The sequence below is a fragment of the Balaenoptera borealis genome (genome assembly GCF_965194805.1).
Source record: "Balaenoptera borealis genome assembly, chromosome: 15".
Lineage (NCBI taxonomy): Eukaryota > Metazoa > Chordata > Mammalia > Artiodactyla > Balaenopteridae > Balaenoptera > Balaenoptera borealis.
In genome coordinates this window covers 69,498,413-69,513,906 of record NC_138871.1, presented here as the reverse complement: position 1 = coordinate 69,513,906, position 15,494 = coordinate 69,498,413, and the positions used below count along the sequence as shown (strand labels likewise).

At 46.9% G+C, this 15,494-nt stretch overlaps 1 protein-coding gene across 1 annotated transcript in view; it reads left to right on the top strand.

The window, feature by feature from the left end:
* The window catches only part of PLB1 (phospholipase B1), a 129,454-nt gene that overhangs the window by 28,100 nt on the left and 85,860 nt on the right, over positions 1-15,494 (top strand). The window contains exons 4-10 of the mRNA XM_082356692.1: positions 31-103; positions 1,303-1,352; positions 4,700-4,740; positions 5,322-5,365; positions 7,117-7,207; positions 7,543-7,594; positions 9,808-9,894. Of these exons, the coding sequence (XP_082212818.1) occupies positions 31-103; positions 1,303-1,352; positions 4,700-4,740; positions 5,322-5,365; positions 7,117-7,207; positions 7,543-7,594; positions 9,808-9,894 (438 nt within the window). The remainder of the gene's footprint in view (positions 1-30; positions 104-1,302; positions 1,353-4,699; positions 4,741-5,321; positions 5,366-7,116; positions 7,208-7,542; positions 7,595-9,807; positions 9,895-15,494) is intronic.

Below are 15,494 nucleotides of genomic sequence, written 5' to 3'. Positions count from 1 at the left end.
GCAGTTGATGTTTCTGATGTTCGGTTTCAGCGGCAGAGCCTGAAGAGTTTTCCATTCTCATGCAACTCAAAGAAGTCAGGATCTGATGTGCCTTCTAACTCAGGTATGTGACGCTGAGCCATGAGCCAGGAAGGCCAGCGTCTTCTCTCTGGTGTGGCCAGCAGAGGCTCCAACACTACTCCTCTTGCACTTTTTGGCTGTTGAAGTCTTCCCTCTTCCCCATCCTCAGTCCTTCCTCTTTTGGCCCCCTCAGTCATTCCTATGGAGGGACACAGCCCAACACACCACGCAGAGATAAAACCGACATGACCCCACAGTGGTTTGCCTGGGTGAGGGCAACCTCTGGGAGCTCACCTCCAGGTGGGTAGACCGTGTCACAGGAGCTGTGGCTTGGAGCTTGGTCACTCACGTGCCTTCCCCAATCCTGTAATGTAGCCACAGTGGCAGCTCTAGACATATTATTCCTATAATGGGCTACATTTATCTAATACCTGGATGCTATGAATGTTGCTCTTGAGCTGGTCCTCTTCTCCAGCTTTATCCTATTATGTGGCTGCATTATAAACTGCGTTTAATGGATTTGTTTATGTTTGCATTGTACTGACTTACCAGGGTTTCCAGTTAAGCGTGCTATTCTTACTATTCTGTCATGTAAGGAATGTGGGTAGAAAAAGAAATTGATGTACTTCTTAGGAAGTGGCTTCTTTAGGAGGCTTACCTTTAATGTCCCCATAACATGACCAAGGAATATATCAGTGGTTTCTAAAGAAACTTAATTCTAAGGATGCTGGGGGCCCAGGTGGGTCATGGAGGCTTCCTGGTGTACCATTTGCATACAGCTTGCATCTGATGTTTATGTGTGTTCACAGGCTTTGAGTCCTTCAAGCTAACATGATCCCTTTTGAACCCAGATGGTTTTCGTTTTAATTTGTTGCTCTCTCACTCATTAATGGTAGCCCAGAAATGCAGAGCCAAGGGATAGAGGGAAGTAAGAGGCAGAAAGAGGGCCAGGTGAGAGGGAAATGAGGGCTGTGAGTGACCTTCCATGGGACACCTATTTGGAGATACTGAGTCCAGTTAGCAGTGTGGCCTCCAGAGAGGAGTGAGCCTCTTTGGAGCAGGTTTCCAGGGCTCCCAGCAACTGCCTGATCTTCAGCTTCCCACTCCCATGGCCAACAGACGCAGCCTCAGCAGCTGTCCTTGGGGTGGGGGACACGGGTCTGCTTCTCCCATTTGGCGCCCTTGGCCCGCGTTGTGGGGAACATAGATCTGACCTTCTTACATGCGTTCTTGTCTTTGCAGTCCACTCTCTGAGACCTTCTGATATTAAATTTGTGGCAGCCATTGGCAATGTGGAAACTGTGAGTTTGTCAAAGAGGTGGAGGTGGGAGGTATAGGGTTTGGGACTGGTGACCTTCTGAATGAGCTCCTAGTAACCAGGCAGAACGCTTCGTTTGGGGAGAGAAGAGCATTCTCTGAGTTGGAAAACATCCTAAAATCTAGGGTTCTGAGTTGATGTTGTTGTTGTCTTAAATGAAATGAATGCCTCCCTTTACATTAGGATGAAGGAACTTTTGGAGTTTCATTAAAAAATCAAACCTAATGATAAATTAAGTCAAAGGTCACACAGAATTTTAAAAGTAATCTCTTAAACTTTCTCTTTATGAGATAAAGAACAAAAATGTCCTTACCTGCATGGTAAATGTTTAAAAATACACTCTTCTTTGCTAATAGGTTGTAAGTGGTATTGTTCTATATGGTCAGGGAACAGAGAAAGAAAGCAATAAGAAGGGAAGGATGGAAAGAGAGGGGAGAGAGGAGGTGAGCAGAAAGAGAAGAGGGTTGGAGAGCAGAGCGGAATTGTCAGTGTGATTCCCCAGTCAGTCCTGGCTTCCCACAGTCCCACCTGCCCTGGTCTCAGCACTGCTGCCCCCCAAGTCCTAGCAGCCCCCAGCCGAACAGACAACTAATCAGGTGTTCTCAGCTCTGCCCTGGGGCCCGGCTGTACCTCCTGCACCAGAACCAGGACTCCCCTGCCTCTGCCCTCCTGTGCCTTCCTCCTGCCTCCACCTACCACGTGTCCTTCCCCGTGTCCTCCCGCGTCCCTGCTGCACTCTGTACCCCCTGCAGCCTCAGCCCCTGCCCCTGGGCCCAGCCGGCCTCCTCGCTGCAAGCCCCGTCCTGCTACCCCACGCACAGCGCCAGCCGTGTGTAAAGGATGGGACTTCACATTAGAAAACTGACCAGGGCCCAGTGAAATCTGCAGCCAGGGCTCCTGCCCTTGTTCTCTTCTACCTGTGATGGTGGTGTTAAAACTGCACATGTGACTGTGCGTGTGTGTGTGTATGAGGGTGAAGGTGGAGGTTTCCCCGTGGGAGGGATGTGAAGGGGGGGATTGGAATAATGAGAAAAGAGGTTTCATGTCACGCAGAGCACACTGACTCCGCCGAGCCTGTGTGTCCCTGCATGCTGATCGCTACATCGCGGAGCCAGGAATGTGTGACACCAGCTGGAGGACTCAAATTCTCCTTCCTTGGGCAGGGAAATTCACTGCAGGGAAATCTCCACCCCAAGTCAGGTTTCTAAAGTTAAACCAATCAACAGTTTCCACTCTCTGGTCCCAGCTCTGAGAGAGTTCTTTCGCTCATGAATTATTCAGCCCCACATCTCCTGCTGTCACTCAGCTCACCCTTTCTCCTCCTGGGAGCCCGAGGCCCAGGGCGCTGGGAGATGGTTTCAGCCCATGACGGTCTCCTAGCCCCGGAATCATTATCATCACACTGACGGGCACCTCCACCTTCAGGGCAAGCCCTGAATGCACAGTTCTTAGGAGGCTACCTTCCTCTGTCTGCCCTGAGAGTCACCTGTCGTGAGCTTAGCCTGGTTTATAAAAGACATCAGGCCAGGGAAAAATAACGGAGGACAGTGAAATGAAAAAGACGGAAGTCTGTAAGGCTGACGCTTTTGCTTCGTGTTCCTGAGGCTTTCCGTCGCCAAGGCCGATCGCTTACTTGTGTCCATTACGAGCACTTGTTTGTCTCATTGCTCTGGACTTCCTTGTCCTCATAGAACGTTAAAGATCAGATTCATCAAAATTATTTTCAAACTAATCACATTGTGATACATGTTCAGTATAAGAAAAAACTCAAAGCACATGTAGATAGTATAAAATATTGAAGATCTCATTCACATCTCCTATTCTCTGGCCTCAACACACGCACACACATACACACACACACTCCAACATATCGGGTGAAAGAGAGAGAGAGTGTGTGTGTGTGTGTGTGTGTGTGTGTGTGTAACCTAAATAGGGTTATACTGCAATATACTAGCTGTGACTTTTTTTTCCCCTTGACTAAGAGTCACAGACATTTTCCACGTCAGAGAGGTTATAACGCACTATATCAAATTCCATGAAGCCAGGGCTTGTGTCTCACTTAGTTGTGTGTCTCCAGTACAGGCAGCCAATGAAGAGTGTGGGGAGAAAAATGGCGGCAGCAGGCAAAATGGTGGCATGGGAGTTTGCTGGGTTTGTCCCAGCCTTCCCTCTGTGACCTCTCCCTGAGCTCTTCCCCACTCTCTCCACCTTGTTCCTCTTGTTCTCTCCTTTCCTTCCCCTCACCACCCCCATCCAGCTTTTCTGAGGGAAACCTCTGCTGTCCATCAGGTCCCGTTTGGTTGGGCACAGGCTCTCCCCCTTGCCTCGGCCCCGGAGGCTGGCCTCCCTCAGGACTTCTCCTGTCTGGCATGCTTACGCTCCCTGACTTGCATCTGCGTGTGATTTTCTGTTTAATGTGTTACCTTTCCCTGGAAATTTTCCTTTCAAGCTCCCTCTTATTGAGAAGCAGAGAGGACTCCATCCCAGTTAGAGGAAGGTCATGGTCAGCCTGCCCTCCCAAGAGGGCTCCAGAGGTGTGGCCCAGTTCTACAGACTGAATGGCTGTCACTGGAGCTGGGTTGTTAAGGACAGGCAGGTCCTTTGAAGGGAAGCCACAGCAGGCTGGGTGTAGGTAGTGTGGGTACCGCATCACCTGTCAGCACCACAGACACTGTCTTCTAGGAGTCCTGAGAGAGAAAATTGGTGTCAGAACCTGTGAAAATAATACTACTGACGACAGCTAATATGTCCTGGGCACTTTCTATGTGCTGGGCACAATTCCAAGCATCCCTATGTACTGGGCACAATTCCAAGCCTCAAAAATTAGTATCGAGCAAGTATATATTGAGTACTTATGATGTGTCAGGCACTGTTCTAGGTCCAAGGAATATAATCAAGGACAAAACAGACACAAATGCCTGCCCTCATGGCGCTTACATTCTAGGCAAGGGAGACAAACAATACATAAATACATTTTAGATTATGGAAGATCACAATAAAACAATCTATTTTGTTTCTATGTGGGATGTTAACATTCTACAGAGATGCATTTAAGTCCAGGCTCTCCCACCCAGTTTTCTATGCTGAAGAAAACATTTATACCTTTTATTACTCTGAGTTTGAACCAACAAGCTTTGGAGAAAACCTAACCTTCTCTCTTCCCTCCCTGAAAAACGAACATGGGTGGGTTTGGCCTTTTTCTGGATCCACGGGTTCCCTTTTGTTGGTGGGAGGGGGCGTCTGGCAGGCAGCTGGGGTCTCCCCAGGACGGGATCTGCAGCCATCCCTGGCTGAGCTGCTCACACCTTGCATCTTTTCCAGCCTCCAGACTCAGGGGCGGATGACCTGGAGAAGCAAGAATGGTAATTGTCCTGGAGCCACAGAGCAACAGAGTTGAGAGGAACCTCAGAGCTGATCCGCACTCAACTCCCTGCTTCATTGGCAGGGACACCCGAGGGCCAGGGAGGAGACACCTGCTCCAGGCTCGCTTAGGATCAGGCGGCAGAGGGGGGACCAGAATGCAGCCTCCTGCCTCTGTGGCCAACACTCCCCGCGCCCGGGAATCCCCCGAATAGGGGAATAAGGGAGGAAAAGTGGGAAAGGCCGAATGTGGGATTCTTGCTTCCTTCCTCCACTCTCCTTGCTCTGCTCTGGAGGAAACTAGCAGGGTTGGACCAGGGTCAGGCTCGTTCAGCACGGGGTCTGCATCCTCTTCCAACTTTGGACCAGACTAACGGGGGCAGGGAAGAGGGTCCAGACCTGCTCACCCCCTTTTGGTGACTCCATTGCCATCTGAGGTGTGTCTCTGTCTCCAGGAAGGATAAACCAGAGCCAGAGCAACTCTAAGCCAACGCTTGTTATGAAAGAGACCACAGCAGTCGGGGGCAAGGGTTGGTAGGCGACAAATGCAGTCTGAGGCTTATATGCTTGCTTCTACTTGCAGGACTGAAAGCAAGGAACCACAGGCGTGCATGGGAGTGGTGACCGGTGAGTTCTGTGTTTTCATGGCCAGAATCCAGATTGTCCCTGCCCCTCCCGACACAGCAGCATTTTGGTTAGTGAAGAGGATGTACCCTATTGGCCACCTCGGGGCGGAGCCTGAGGAAAGGGGGAGGCATTCTGAGAGGACAGATAGGGAGCCAGGGTATGAAAAGACACATTCCCTGAAAAGAGGGCATGAGAAACGTATCTGAGGGTCCCTGAGCAAAGAGACTCCAGGAGACATTGGGATAAGCTTCGGAGACATGGGAAAGGGGTCAGGGGGTGGCTGGACTAGAGTCCTGAGGCTGCTTTTCCCCCCGGGACCCCAGGGCTAGACTTACAGCACTTCATTTGGGAACCTGTCCACCATTCACTGCCTCCACCTCCTAACCCCCCATCACACCAAGGAGAAGACCCAGCTCTAATTTTCAGTTTATTTCATTTTGTAGTAATTCCCTTACTTACAAAATAAATATCTCAGTTGGATTCAGGAAAATGAAATGAGAAGAATGAAAACCAACTGTAATCCTGCTATCTAGACATAATCATTGTTAACATTTTGGCCTTTTTATATATGAATGTGCTTAGGAATATGCTATCTGTAACCTGGTTTTTTTCACTTAATATCAGAGGTCCCTTACAAGTAGATTAAGTCATCCTGGAACCCCTGAGTCCCTTAACGCCGGCTGAAGTAGCCTGGTGGATAGAGTCACCTATGCTTGGTGCTCACAAGTCGAGAGCAGGGACACCGCTTTTCACTCCATAATTAGTGAGGAGACTCGGGCGACAATGCAGACGCTCTACTGAGCAGAGCGTGAGGACGAGTGCGGTAGCTGGTGTCCTGTCAGTCAGCCAGTGAATTTCACCGAGGGCCTGGAATTATGAGGCTCCCTGCAAGGCTAGGGATAAATAAGGTCCTGGTCCTGCCTTCAGCCCTCGCCATCCGGCAGGAGAGGCTGAGGCCTGGTATGCAGCCCTCCAGGATCTGATTGACAGGTGAGAGGATACTGATGGCCCAAGTGGTAAGAGGGTCCCCATCTGCTGCCTGCACAGTGCCAGCTCCCTTCAAAGGCAGCCCCTCTAAAGCCGCCTCCTGGATTCCGTTCCCACAAAGCCCCAGGCACTTGCAGACGGGGGCAAAAAGCAAGGGGGACTGGGGTGGGGCGGCGCCACCTCCCTGCCGTGACACTCTCCCCACTCTGCCCTCGCCTCTCTGGGGAGCATTACGCAGCCTAACTGCTCCTGACAGCACTATTTTTAGCGGTCCTCTGGCTGTCAGCTCTGGGACGAGTTTTCTGCGTGTTCCCCGGAGATCTCCCGCCCTGCTGTCACTCTCAGGAGGAGGGAGGGTGGCGGGAAGGCAGCCTGCCCGGGTCCCTGTCCCAGCACACTCTCCCTAACGAGTCTGTAGCGCAGGACAGTGAAGAGCTTTGGTGTCCGAGAGCTCAGGCTCAGATCCCAGCCACCTCAGGCAGCCCTGAGACCTCGGGGAGCTAGCCTGGCTTCCCCCAGCCTCAGGATTCCTTCACACACACCTGAGTGCTTAGCACGTGGCCTGGCCTAGCACCTGACGAATGCTCATTTTTTTCAGCTCCGTTTACTTCTAGGGGCCTGCCACGAGGTTGACCTCACAGCCCGAGGCAGGTCATGCTTCGGAACAGGGGCAGTGACCCTGGTACCTCACCCCAAAGGGGGTCAGTCTTTACAGGTGACCTCCGCATGCCGAGACCACAGCCTCAAACCAGCTCTCTCTTTAGTCCTTTCAGATGTCATCAGACACTTCAATCCATCTGTCCTGAGGCCCGTCTGCAGCCCTGGGAAGGGAGTGGTACCCCATAACGGTGCTGAGTAAGCTCTTTTCCTGACTCTTTGCAGGGTTGTGCACTCCTGTCAGTCCTGGGTTTCTAGATGGGAGGATTTGGGGTGGGGGGCTGGAAGAGTCAGAGGCTTAAAACTAGAGATCTGTGTTAAAGCCGAAACTTACCTCCTGCACTGATTTTAGTCTGCTTCATGGGCCTAACTTTAAAAATCAGGTCAATGTCTGCCCCCCAGAACCCAGGAGTGGTGTAGTGCAGCCTCCCGCTCAGAGAGTGGCATGTGGGCTGAGGCAAGGGGCAAGCCTCCGGCCCTCAACAAAGTTGTATTTAACTGATTTTTCTCTCTGCTTCCCTCCCTCTGTGCAGAGACTTGTGGATTCAGGCAAAAGAGCTGGTGAGGAACATGAAAGAGAACCAGGTAAGAATCCATCCGACTCTGTTGGGGGCCATCCGTGTTTGCTGAGAGGCAATCAGGCAGCTGACGCCCCAGGGCCATCATGCCCTGAACTCGGCAACCAGTGTGGCCTGGGCCCTCCAAGACTGCCTTTCCCCTCGTGATTCTCTGGAGGCCAGTAAAATCCAGGGGCACTTCTCATGTTCCCAGTATGGTCCTGCCGAAAGTCAGCAAGTGGGCTAAATAACTTCTTGCTCAGCGAGGTGGTTTTGAGGGCTTGGGTTCCAGAGGGAGGCCAGTTTGAGTGTGAATCCTGAATTTCCACCTATTAGCTGTGTGATGCTGGGTAAGGCGCTTAACCTCTCTTAGCCTCAGTTTTCCCACTTACGAAATGGGAGTAATAAAAGGGCCTGCAGCACAGGGCTTAGGGTGGATTCAATGAGGTGTTGGATGTGCCTGGCACAGAGGCAGTGCTCAGTGCAAGCCTGCAGCTGTCACGGTCACTGAAGTGGCCATTGCTGACGTTATTAGTTACCATACCCATTTTAGTTCTTGGGTGGAGGCTTCTGTAACATACATGCTGGGGCCCTGGTCCCCACTCTTCCAGCAGATCAGACACTCTTTACTCAGAAACTCACGTATGGGCTTGTAATTAGCCACCTCTAATCTTTTGTGCTCTCCTTATGAACAAGTATCAAATCAAGGCAAGCCTTGCTACCAAGCTGGCTCTAACCAGGGTCTCAGCCTGGACCACTGGAACCAAGGGAAACCACTGTTAAGGCCAGTCACGCATTCATTAAAGAGTTCAGGCGTTCAAGCCAGGTCATTCCAGGTTATACAAGGACAGGGACAATTACAGAAGTGACGCCGTAAAACGTTGGTTTCCTCCTCACAAGAGACTTCCTGAATTTCTGGAATGGTCATAACTTTCTGGAAAATGGCTAGGAGGTCTTGAATCCAATCCTGCAATTTTACAGATGAGGAAACTGAAGTCCCAAAAAGTCTTGTGACCTGTCCGAGTTCACTCAGCAAGTTAAGAGCTAAAATCTGAAGTGCCTCATTCATATCCAATGTTCCTCAAGTACACCATGCTGCCTCTTAAAAAACAGAATTTTATTTTTTGTTCCACATAACACATGTTCATTAGAGAAAGATCAGAAAACACAAACAGAAGAATATTAAAATCATCCTTAAACATGATGCCCAGAGAGAATTACTGTTCCCAACTTGGTGTACATTCCCTTCCGCATTTTTTCCAAGCACGTTTATCTGTATATATTTTATAAAATAGGGACGTTACTAGATGTAGAAACTTTTTATAATCTGCTTTTCTCGGTATCATATTTCCCATGACAATAATTATGTTTTCCAGCATCGTTTTTTTTTTTTCGTTTTTTTTTTGTTTGTTTCTTTGTTTTTAAACAGAGTAGTTTTAAACATGTCAGATTTTGAGGGTCTTTGTGGGTGAGGTTTGGTGATTTTTTTTTTTTTTTTTTCAGAAACAGCTAATATCAGAGTAGAAGAGCTCTGTGAGGTTCATGAGCAGGAGCTGAGTTTCTTTTTTTTTTTTTTTTTTTAATTTTTATTTATCTATTTATTTATTTATGGCTGTGTTGGGTCTTCGTTTCTGTGCGAGGGCTTTCTCTAGTTGTGGCGAGCGGGGGCCAATCTTCATCACCGTGCACGGGCCTCTCACTATCACGGCCTCTCTTGTTGCGGAGCACAGGCTGCAGACGCGCAGGCTCAGTAGTTGTGGCTCACGGGCCTAGTTGCTCCGCGGCATGTGGGATCTTCCCAGACCAGGGCTCGAACCCGTGTCCCCTGCATTGGCAGGCAGATTCTCAACCACTGCGCCACCAGGGAAGCCCCCAGCATCGTTTTAACAACTACATGGTGTTTTGTCTTATGAGCATTCCACAACTTACACAGCAGTCCTCTGTTTTAGACATTTATATTGTTTCCAATTTTTGACTCTTATGAACAAGGCTTGGATCGAATGGTAAGCCCTTTAAAAAAAAAAAAAAAAAGGTTTTGATAAATTTTGCCAAATTGCCTTGTAGAGCAGTTTATACCACTTTAAATTCCCACCATATACATCTCCTTTTGGGGAAAAAAAATCCATACATATGGTTTTATGGGGGTGGGTGTATGAAATGGAAAGACATGCAAAGAAAGCAGTTCTTTTGGCTTCAGGTTTCACCACCATCTCTTTTTGATGCTATTGTCCTTTCTTCCAGCAACTTGACTTTCAAAATGACTGGAAGCTCATCAGTGTGTTCTTCAGTAACACTAGCCAGTGTCACCTGTGTCCCTCCGCCCAACAGGTAAACCACAGGCTGGGAGGCAGAGGGATTGCAGGTGCTGGGGTGGGTGCAGCAGGAACTAAACCTGCCTGATGTACATCTGGCAGGCTGGGGCTGATGGCATCTGTTTCAGAGTTAGGGCAGGCAGGCAGGCAGGCAGGCAGGTAGAGAGACAGACAGATACCTAAGGGCTCAAGGAAACATATTGAGGGAGAGGTATTTTTAACTTACCATCCTTACCATTCAGGAAAAGGAAACCATGGTATAGATAAGCTGAGTCAATGATCATTCTGCAACTGAGGAAAATCCGCTTCCTAGTTAAAAAATCATTTTGCCTCTTTTAACTCTGATTTCATTTGAATGCTGAACTTAGGAAATAAAGCAGTACTTTTGATAACACCTCTTGAACTCTAGTTCACCGTGAACTCTAGTTTTAGTGGGAAGTTGTCCAGTTGTTTATTAGGTAGACTATATCTTCCAGGTTCTTTGGCATTGCCAGGAATGGGATATGAAACATGTGACTTTTAAAATATTTATGTGGGTGACTGACTATGACTTAAGTCTTTATTGACAAGTGTCCAGGTTAGGATCAATTGAAAGTGAGAGGGTGGCTTAGAGGCCTAGGCTATGGTGACATAAACGGCACACAGATGACTCTTCTGGAGCCTGAAGCCTGATTGCCACCAAGCTGGCCCTGCCACTTACGGCAGTTCAATTACCTGCCCACTGTCCTTTCAGCAGCCTTCCAGGGCCTCCACCAGGCCATGGCACAGACAAGGGTGAAGTTTCTTGAGATGCTGTCCTCTTCTTTTCTGTGCCCCTCTCCCAAATACGTACTCTTGCCTTCCTCCAAATGCCCCATGACTCCTGCTCCACCACCAAAACCCCCTCCCTTTAGTGATGTTAGGCCCTGGGAGAATGCTGACAGAAGCCCACCTTCCCTGATCAGCTCTTGTTAAACAATATTCCTGCAGATCTCCTGGGTTTGTGGCATATAGATCTTGAAGCTTATTCTACTTCACCTCTGTTTTCTCCCATACCAAGTGAAATTTCCATGCCCTGTTTATTCTCTGCACCACCCCCTGCACTTTGGCCATTACGCACACCAACATTTACTCATGAATTTACACATTCATGCATTGAAATGCTCAAACAAGCATTTAGGCATTGCTGCATTTCTCTGTATATCCACTCATCCATCCATCCATGCATCCATTCATCCATCCATAAGTTATCTGTTCATGCATAAATTCATCCTCTCTTCCTACATGCAGGCACACATTATAGTATTTATGATGAGTTTGTTCATGCTAGCATTTGTTTGATTTTTTAATATTTGAATATATTCATTGATACTTACACTCATTCATGATTTCTTCCATATATTTTATCTTGTGTTCAAGCATTCCTATGTGAATTCTTGCATTCTTTCGTGTATTTATTCCTTCAATACATTACATGCATTCTTGAATACATACATGATGTATTCCTGTGTGCATGTGTCCATTTATGCATTATTTATTTTTATTAAATTTTAGTTACACAAGCAATGCACAGATGCTTTCTTCTTTTAAAAAATGAAACATTATAGTTAAAGCTAAAATACCCTTTAGCCACCACCTCCAATCCTCTCTCTCTTTTTATTTCCAAACTTTTTGCATATCTGTAAATCCCAGTATTCCTTTATGTGTGTGTATATAAGAGAGAGATTTAACATAAATAGTATTATATCGTATGTACTACTGAACAGTTTTTCTTCACTAATCAAGTGTTTTTGAGATCCAGTCATGTTGATACATATGGATTGAGTTTATTCCTGTTACTTGCTAAATAGTATCCCACTGTGTACATTTACTACATTTTATTTCACTGTTTCTGTATTGATGGCCATTTAGGTGTTTCTAGTTTTCCACTAATATAAACAATCTTGTTCATTTACTTGAACATGGTGGTTTTCTAAATACAGTGATTATATTTCATTGTATTCAATTACAATGTAATTTATTATATTTCAGATTATAGATTGAAGTATATTAGTGGGTCAAAAATCAGTTTAAAAGATTACAACCAAAAATTATAAAAAAAGAAATAGACTAGAATCAACTACAAAATATTAGAGTTCATTGCATGTAGTAAGGTAAGTGTTGGTTCGTGATTATTTTTGCTTCATTTATATATAGATATGTGTGTACCGGGTTGTGATGTGAAACATATCTCACACTGTGGGTCATGATCAAAGCAGTTTGAAGAAAGTGCCTTGAGTAGATTCGTAAACATAGAATTGCTGGTCATCAGATACATACACTTTAAGTCTTAAAGGACTGCCTAATTGCCCTCCAAAGGAGCTAAACACCTTCATATTCTAATATCCTGGGACCAATCCCAATATATAAGGGGCTTTTCCACGCCACCAAGCAATTCTCAGACACCGGCTGGGTGTCCTACAATTCAGCTCAATTCTGACACGATCTACCTGGAGACAGCATCAGATCCCACAGGTTAGGAGCTCAGTACCGCAAGACTGTCCCCACCCCCCATTTCAGATGCCAATTCCAAGTCCAAGTTGTCACCTGAGCTTCTGCCCAACTGGCTATAGATTGGAGGTTCCAACAAGCCCCTCCTTGAGTTCAATTAATTTTCTAGAGTGGCTCACAGAACCCAGGGAAACATTTTACTTACTAGGTTCTTGGCTTATTATAAAAGGATATAATTCAGGAACAGCCAGATGGAAGAATGCTTAGTGCAAGGTATGGGGAAAGAGTGAGAAGCTTCCATGCTCTCTCCAGGTGGGCTACTCTCCCAGCACCTCCAGGTGGTCACCAACGGGCAAGCTCTCTGAACCCATCCTTTTGCGCTTTTATGGAGCTTCGTTACGTAGTAGTCAAGATTGACTAAATTGTTGTCCAACGGCAATTGATTCAACTTCCAGCCCCAGGTTGGGTGGCGGTCGTGGGCAGGGGGACTGAAAATTCCAACTCTCTGATCCCAGGGTTGGTTCTCCCGGCAACCAGCCCCCATCCTTAGGTGTAGTCCCAAAGTCACCTCATTAACATAGCAAAATACACTTTTATGCTCTCATCACTTAGGAAATTCCAATGGTTTATGAACTCTGTGCCATAAAAGGGGACAAAGACCAAATATATACCTCGTATTACAAATCACAATATCACATATTCTCATCAGTGTCTGAGCACACCCATTCCCTACAACCTTTCCAACACTTGTTGTTATCAAAGCTAATGATTTTTTGTCAGTATGTGAAATTCCCTCAGGATCTAGTCATGTTGATACATATGGATTAGGTTTATTCACACTTAGAACCTCACACTTTTAATTGGTTGTAAACATATGACAAATGTTCATGCTTCACTCCTGATTTCTAAATGACTACATACCAGTGACTTAATCTCTGTCAACTGAACTCACTGTAGCAATGTTTACTAGCATCCACTCAAATTCCCACTGTACTGCATTTTTCCTTCCGTCTTGATTTTCCTTTTGCACAAAGACCACCAAGGCTTTGGAGCCTAGAATAAATCCCACCTCCACTTCCATTTCCCCCAACGGACATTGTGGCTCATGGTTCTGGCTCTCAGCCTCCTTGGCCTGGGCGGGCTGGTTCCTCCCTTCACTCCTGCACTCTTGCTTCTGCAGCCCAGACCCACCCCTCACCTCCTAGTCGTCCTGGTGGTGCTTCTGGCCACAGCTAACCGGGATCCCCCATCTGAGAAGCCCTTACACAGCACTTTTGCATCCCCAAAGCACATCCCAGGCATGGCCTCTCCCTCAGGGGTTGTTCTGCAGAGTCCCAGGGGCCGCAGGAGGTGCTCTGAGACTGTGGGCTCCAGGCTTCCACCCGACCTCACAGAGCAGCTCTGCCTTTAACTGTGGCACACATATGTCAGGTTTCCTGAAATAGTTCATAGAAAAAGGTATTTTATTGTTAAGAAGAAATGTTAAACTCTGGTCCTGCCCTACTTAGGACCTGGAATTTTCCTCCCCTAAGAGACCTTTGGGCTCCTTTCATGGGGAATAGACAAGGGCTTGTGTCCACACTTGTTCTTTAGGGATTTCTTAAGACCAAAGTCATAGGAGAGTAAGACCAGGAACCATTCATTAGGCAGTGATGGTGCTTCTTCAGGGCTGCTATGGTGGATGCAGCAATTCAAAGGCAGGTGCTTCAGAGGTAACTGGTAACCTGGCTCATAGCAGTGACACAGGGATGCTTTTAGGGTCTGGACTCTTGCTTACTGCTCTCCAGTTAAAGTCTAGTTATATGGAGTAAGAACAAAATTGCAAGAAGAGAAAAAATAAGGAAAAGAAAAACAAAAACAAAGCCTGACACTGCAAAAATTTGTAACTGAATCAAGTTTGTTTGCCCCGTGCATGACAGGCCAAATGCTGGGACACCGAGGTTTGCAGAAAGAAAGGATTTATTCACCAGGCAGCCAAGTGAGGTGATGCGAGAGCAAATCCCAAATCCACCTCTGGATATTTATGAGATAAAGAAACAGGGCAGTCCAAGACGTGGGGAATGTGGGGGATAGGTGATTGGAGAGAAGAAAAAGGTGAGGTAATCGTTCTGAGCAGGTGCAACTAAGCTACATGTTTCTTCAAGGGACACATGCTTCTTCATGGGATGCATGTTCAGAAAATGGTAGTGTTAGCATGTTCTGAAGGTGGAGTTCTGGGCCCTCTGACCTCAGACGGTCACTGATGGGACACTCAACACACGCCCAGTTGGAGGTCTCAACCAGTCTTATCCAGTTGGAGCTCGAGCCAGTGAACAGCTGACTGCAAGTTCCTGAAACACAACTTGGGCAAACACCTTATTGTTTAGGCTATGGAATGCTTGGAGGACATGCAAGTTTTTATAAAAACAATTAAAGGGAGCTTGATCAGTGAAGGCATGTTACAGTTCACTATTTATTAAGCAAGTTGTAGTTTAAGGTATCTAATGGATGACAACATTTGGTTTCAAAAATATACCCATTTATTCATTGCAGATGCCTTTAGAAACAGGTGTCAACATTTTGGAGGACATGCTGGCAGTATGACTCAAGAAACCTAAAAGTGTTTGTGTCTTTTGACTGAATAATCTTACTTCTTGGAATAAATCCCAGATAAATAACTTGGTAGAAAAAGTTAAGTCTGGTTGCAGGCACATGTTTGATAACAGAGCATTCTTCTGATTCTGGGGGCAAAATATGGAAATGTGTAAGTTCTTTTGAAGAAATAAGCTTTTTCCTGACTTCGAGTTATGGAGGAGTTTATCATGTGTGACCTTATAGGCAAGGGACATTTTATAGGAGCAGCATGTCTTCCACTAAGGAACAGGGACAGTTAGTGCGCCAAGTACAACCATTCAATACCTGGAAAGCCTAGGTGGGCCCTGATTCACTCTGTAGCAGTGAATCGGCACCTTGACTAAGAGGTTTCTAAATCAGGGTTTGCAGTCCGAGGAGACCCATACAGGGATTCCCCGAGGGAAGAGGGATGCCCTGAATATGATACAGGCAGTGAGGACCTTTCTAGACAAAGTTCCTATGACTCTTAAGAAGGGAAAGTGTGATGCTTAATGTCATGCTTAGGGAGAGAAAAAATGAGACAGAAGCTTTATT